Source organism: Eptatretus burgeri, chromosome 13, assembly GCF_056783735.1.
Source record: "Eptatretus burgeri isolate ZD-2024b chromosome 13, Ebu_testis_v1, whole genome shotgun sequence".
Classification (NCBI taxonomy): domain Eukaryota; kingdom Metazoa; phylum Chordata; class Myxini; order Myxiniformes; family Myxinidae; genus Eptatretus; species Eptatretus burgeri.
In genome coordinates, this window is record NC_140973.1 from 57,533,730 (window position 1) to 57,539,729 (window position 6,000).

Consider the following 6,000-nt stretch of genomic DNA (forward strand, 5'->3'; position numbering starts at 1 on the left):
TGTGTGTTGATGTATACCCACCATGTTGTGTGTTGACGTGTATCCACCATGTTGTGTGTTGATGTATATCCACCATGTTGTGTGTTGATGTATACCCACTATGTTGTGTGTTGATGTAGACCCACCATGTTGTGTGTTGACGTATATCCACTATGTTGTGTGTTGATGTATACCCACCATGTTGTGTGTTGACGTGTATCCACCATGTTGTGTGTTGACGTATATCCACCATGTTGTGTGTTGACGTATATCCACTATGTTGTGTGTTGATGTATACCCACTATGTTGTGTGTTGATGTATATCTACCATGTTGTGTGTTGACGTATATCTACCATGTTGTGTGTTGACGTATATCCACTATGTTGTGTGTTGATGTATATCCACCATGTTGTGTGTTGATGTATATCCACTATGTTGTGTGTTGATGTATACCCACCATGTTGTGTGTTGACGTGTATCCACCATGTTGTGTGTTGACGTATATCCACTATGTTGTGTGTTGATGTATACCCACCATGTTGTGTGTTGATGTATACCCACTATGTTGTGTGTTGATGTATACCCACCATGTTGTGTGTTGATGTATACCCACCATGTTGTGTGTTGATGTATATCCACCATGTTGTGTGTTGATGTATACCCACCATGTTGTGTGTTGATGTATACCCACCATTTGTGTTGATGTATATCCACCATGTTGTGTGTTGATGTATATCCACCATGTTGTGTGTTGATGTATACCCACCATGTTGTGTGTTGATGTATATCCACCATGTTGTGTGTTGATGTATACCCACTATGTTGTGTGTTGATGTATACCCACCATGTTGTGTGTTGATGTATACCCACCATGTTGTGTGTTGATGTATATCCACCATGTTGTGTGTTGATGTATACCCACTATGTTGTGTGTTGATGTATACCCACTATGTTGTGTGTTGATGTATACCCACTATGTTGTGTGTTGATGTATATCCACCATGTTGTGTGTTGATGTATACCCACTATGTTGTGTGTTGATGTATACCCACCATGTTGTGTGTTGACGTGTATCCACCATGTTGTGTGTTGACGTATATCCACTATGTTGTGTGTTGATGTATACCCACCATGTTGTGTGTTGATGTATACCCACTATGTTGTGTGTTGATGTATAACCACCATGTTGTGTGTTGATGTATACCCACCATGTTGTGTGTTGATGTATATCCACCATGTTGTGTGTTGATGTATACCCACCATGTTGTGTGTTGATGTATACCCACCATGTGTGTTGATGTATATCCACCATGTTGTGTGTTGATGTATATCCACCATGTTGTGTGTTGATGTATACCCACCATGTTGTGTGTTGATGTATACCCACCATGTTGTGTGTTGATGTATACCCACTATGTTGTGTGTTGATGTATACCCACCATGTTGTGTGTTGATGTATATCCACCATGTTGTGTGTTGATGTATACCCACTATGTTGTGTGTTGATGTATACCCACTATGTTGTGTGTTGATGTATATCCACCATGTTGTGTGTTGATGTATACCCACCATGTTGTGTGTTGATGTATATCCACCATGTTGTGTGTTGATGTATACCCACTATGTTGTGTGTTGATGTATACCCACCATGTTGTGTGTTGACGTATATCCACCATGTTGTGTGTTGATGTATATCCACCATGTTGTGTGTTGATGTATACTCACTATGTTGTGTGTTGATGTATATCCACCATGTTGTGTGTTGATGTATACCCACCATGTTGTGTGTTGATGTATACCCACCATGTTGTGTGTTGATGTATACCCACCATGTTGTGTGTTGACGTATATCCACCATGTTGTGTGTTGAAGTATATCCACCATGTTGTGTGTTGATTTATATCCACCATGTTGTGTGTTGACGTATATCCACCATGTTGTGTGTTGACGTATATCCACCATGTTGTGTGTTGACGTATATCCACCATGTTGTGTGTTGACGTATATCCACCATGTTGTGTGTTGACGTATATCCACCATGTTGTGTGTTGACGTATATCCACCATGTTGTGTGTTGACGTATATCCACCATGTTGTGTGTTGACGTATATCCACCATGTTGTGTGTTGATGTATATCCACCATGTTGTGGGTTGATGTATACCCACCATGTTGTGTGTTGATGTATACCCACCATGTTGTGTGTTGATGTATACCCACCATGTTGTGTGTTGATGTATACCCACCATGTTGTGTGTTGATGTATACCCACCATGTTGTGTGTTGATGTATACCCACCATGTTGTGTGTTGATGTATATCCACTATGTTGTGTGTTGATGTATACCCACCATGTTGTGTGTTGATGTATATCCACCATGTTGTGTGTTGATGTATATCCACTATGTTGTGTGTTGATGTATACCCACCATGTTGTGTGTTGATGTATATCCACTATATTGTGTGTTGATGTATACCCACCATGTTGTGTGTTGATGTATATCCACTATGTTGTGTGTTGATGTATACCCACCATGTTGTGTGTTGATGTATATCCACTATATTGTGTGTTGATGTATACCCACCATGTTGTGTGTTGATGTATATCCACCATGTTGTGTGTTGATGTATATCCACCATGTTGTGTGTTGATGTATATCCACTATGTTGTGTGTTGATGTATACCCACCATGTTGTGTGTTGATGTATATCCACTATATTGTGTGTTGATGTATACCAGCTGTCCCTTTTCTTGTGCTGTATTTTTAGCTCACCTGGACCTTCAGTGAGCTTTTGTGATGGAGCAGTGTCCGTGGGTGAATGAGTGAGTCAGTCCGTCCGTAAACACTTCAGTCGTTATCGCTTGAACAAAACATACGATTTTGATTAAACTTGGCCACAAGCTTCATATATGATGCCTCAGGAAGGCATATCAACCACAGCAAAATCTGTGCTCAGAGAGGGGACTATGAGGTTTTTTTTTGACCCCCTCAAAATAGGCATTTGCTCTCTTCTCCAAACTACACGCACAATTCAATGAAACTTGAGCACAACCTTCATCAACCATATTGTACCAAAGTTTGTTCACAACAAAAGAAAACAAAAAAACACAGGCACTCGGTAGAGAGCATACCTCCAACAGGCTGAGTCGTTTATGTTTTGTGGTCCACTGATAGATTGGCTGCATCGGGATTTGGACCTGAACTCAAATTTAAAAAATGGGCTTTTGTCTCCTCACCTAACCAACTCACCCACCAAGTTTTGTCCCAATCCGTCCATAACTTTTTAAAACATTGTGTTATATATCGTTTTAGCTTCGTTACTCAATGGTGAAGAATCACTGAAAAAATTCTCAGATCTGGATCTGAATTCGGATCTTCAACGTCGAATCAATCCTTCCTTGTTACATACCCAAGCTGCCCACTAAGTTTTGTCCGAATCAGTCCACAACTTTTGAGATATCTGCTATATGTCGTTTTTGGCCCTTTTACCCAATGGTGAAGAATCACTTGTAAGCCTGGTGTTGGCTCAATGGTTAGGGTGGCAGCTTGGGATCCTCGGGTCCTGAGTTCAAGCCCCGTCGGCTGCTGAATGAATACACCAGGGGGTTGTCTCAGCCTGTCATCCTTCCGAGGTCGGCAAAATGAGTACCAGTTCCAGTGTGTGTACTGGTGGGGGGGGGGGCACTGCATCAGCGACACAGTTGCGCTTCAAGAAATAATAGCTACCCCGGCAGTTAAGCTGCCATATGACCACCACCGAGAATCACTTAAAAAACACACAACTCTCAGATCCAGATCCGGATTCGGATCTTCAACCAAATCAAATTATTTCGTCCTTGTCACACACCCAAGCCCTCCACAAAATTTCGTCTTAACTTTTGAGATTTGTTCACAAACAGACAGACCAGGGGTAAAAATATAAGCTCCATCCACCTTCGGTGGCGAAGGTGAAAAATCAGGGTCTTTTGGGGAGGTCTGCGGGGAGTTTGGGTGACTGGTGGTCGTATGGCAGCTTAGCTGCTGGGGTAGCTCTCATTTATTGAAGCGCAACTGTGTCGCTGATGCAGTGCCCCTCCACCAGTACACACACTGGAACTGGTACTCATTTCGCCGACCTCGGAAGGATGACAGGCTGAGACAACTCCCTGGTGTATTAATTCAGTGGCCGACGGGGCTTGACCTCAGGACCCTAGGATCCCAAGCCACCACCCTAACCACTGAGCCAACACCAGGCTGTTTGTGTGACTGTTGTTCCTGATCCACATCCAGGTGAGCGTCAGGACGTGCGGGGTCCGATGTTTTTTTCCGAGTGATATAACACTCTTGAGTGAGTGTTGCGAGTCTGCCGAGGACTCACCGAGACGCTTCGGTTCAGCACGTTCAGTAAAGAAAGCCCTTTGGTGTGAAATCCTGACACCGACACTCGAAAAAGACGGTAAAACGTTCCCACGTGTCCTTCAGCTAAATCAAGACGACCGTGGGTGCGGAATCATTATCATCATCAGGAGGGGACACACGGAGCGTGGGTTGTTTGTGTGGAACACGATGTTCGTCGACTTGTCCACGAACGGATAGGGCAAGTAACCAAGTGACGTGATGATAATCGCGATAATAGCGCACACTCGCACCACTCAAGGAACCACACACACACACACACACACACACACACACACACACACACACACACACACACACACACACACAGTTAAAAGTCAACCACACCGAGGAACCACGGCGTCCACAACACACACACAGTTACAAGTCAACCACACCGAGGAACCACGGTGCCCACAACACACACACACACACACACACACACACACACACACACACACACACACACACACACACACAGTGTTACAAGTCAACCACACCGAGGAACCACGGTGCCCCCACACACACACACACACACACACACACACACACACACACACACTCACACACACACACACAGTGTTACAAGTCAAGCACACCGAGGAATCACGGTGCCCACGACACACACACACACACACACACACACACACACACACACACACACACACACACACACACACACACACACACACACAGTGTTACAAGTCAACCACACCGAGGAACCACGGTGCACACACACACACACACACACACACACACACACACACACACACACACACACACAGTGTTACAAGTCAACCACACCGAGGAACCACGGTGCCCACACACACACACACACACACACACACACACACACACACACACACACACACACACACACACAGTGTTACAAGTCAACCACACCGAGGAACCACGGCGTCCACAACACTCACACTGCGGTCGATCTCCAGCTTGAGCTTCTTCTGTGAAATACTCTTCTGGATACGTTTACTGAAGCTCGCATTACCGGCCGGACGCTGACAACGTTCGCCGTCATCGACGAGGCAGCACGTCTGGCTCATCGGGCCGTCTCTGCTGTCCTCCTCTGTGCTGAATCCATTCATGGTGAGGACAACCACAGGGGCGGATAGGACGAGGTTTTGGACGAAGTCTCTGAGCGCGGGAAAAATAAAAAAGTCCGACCCGGAGAGAAGCCGACGTTCGGGAGGGATGCGGGGAGCTCGAAAAACAGGGGCGGTGTTCACAAGGGAAACAAAAGATGAGGAACTGCAAAAAGCTCGGAAAGTGGGCGTGATTTGCAAATAAGGGGGCGTGGCCTGTTAAGGAGGCGGAGACTCAGCGCTGGGAAGATGGCCGGTCTGGGTACTTTGAGTGCCGCGTCCTCACATTTTCTTTCCTCCGTCACAGCTTTTCTCCTTAATTCCCTAGTCACTCGCCTCGTCTTAAATCGAGGCCTACTTTTGTTTATCAACCGTCAGTTTGACGAGGACCCAATTGTCCGTCCATTTTCAGTCCGGGTTTTGAGCTCGTGTGCTGAGGAGATTCGTTTTTGCGATCGCGCCGAACAATTCAACGTCGAGGAGTCATTGCAATGACGTCACGTCGCTCAGGGATACGAACCCCTTCCGCCATGACGGGCGAAGAAC

General features: G+C 45.4%; 1 protein-coding gene across 4 annotated transcripts in view; it reads right to left on the reverse strand.

The window, feature by feature from the left end:
• Positions 1–5,645, reverse strand: part of LOC147014556 (histone deacetylase complex subunit SAP30L-like) — a 35,729-nt gene extending 30,084 nt beyond the window's left edge. For 2 of the 4 annotated variants that reach the window (XR_015050801.1, XM_085852603.1), the window contains exon 1: positions 5,287–5,644. Coding sequence is in view for 3 of the 4 variants with exons in the window: in XM_085852603.1 (XP_085708729.1) it covers positions 5,287–5,457 (171 nt within the window). In the remaining variant the exon portion in view is untranslated. Of the gene's footprint in view, positions 1–5,286 lie in introns of all 4 variants that reach the window. The other 2 variants (XM_085852602.1, XM_085852601.1) reach the window with 2 other exon arrangements.
• Positions 5,646–6,000: the final 355 nt, after the last annotated feature.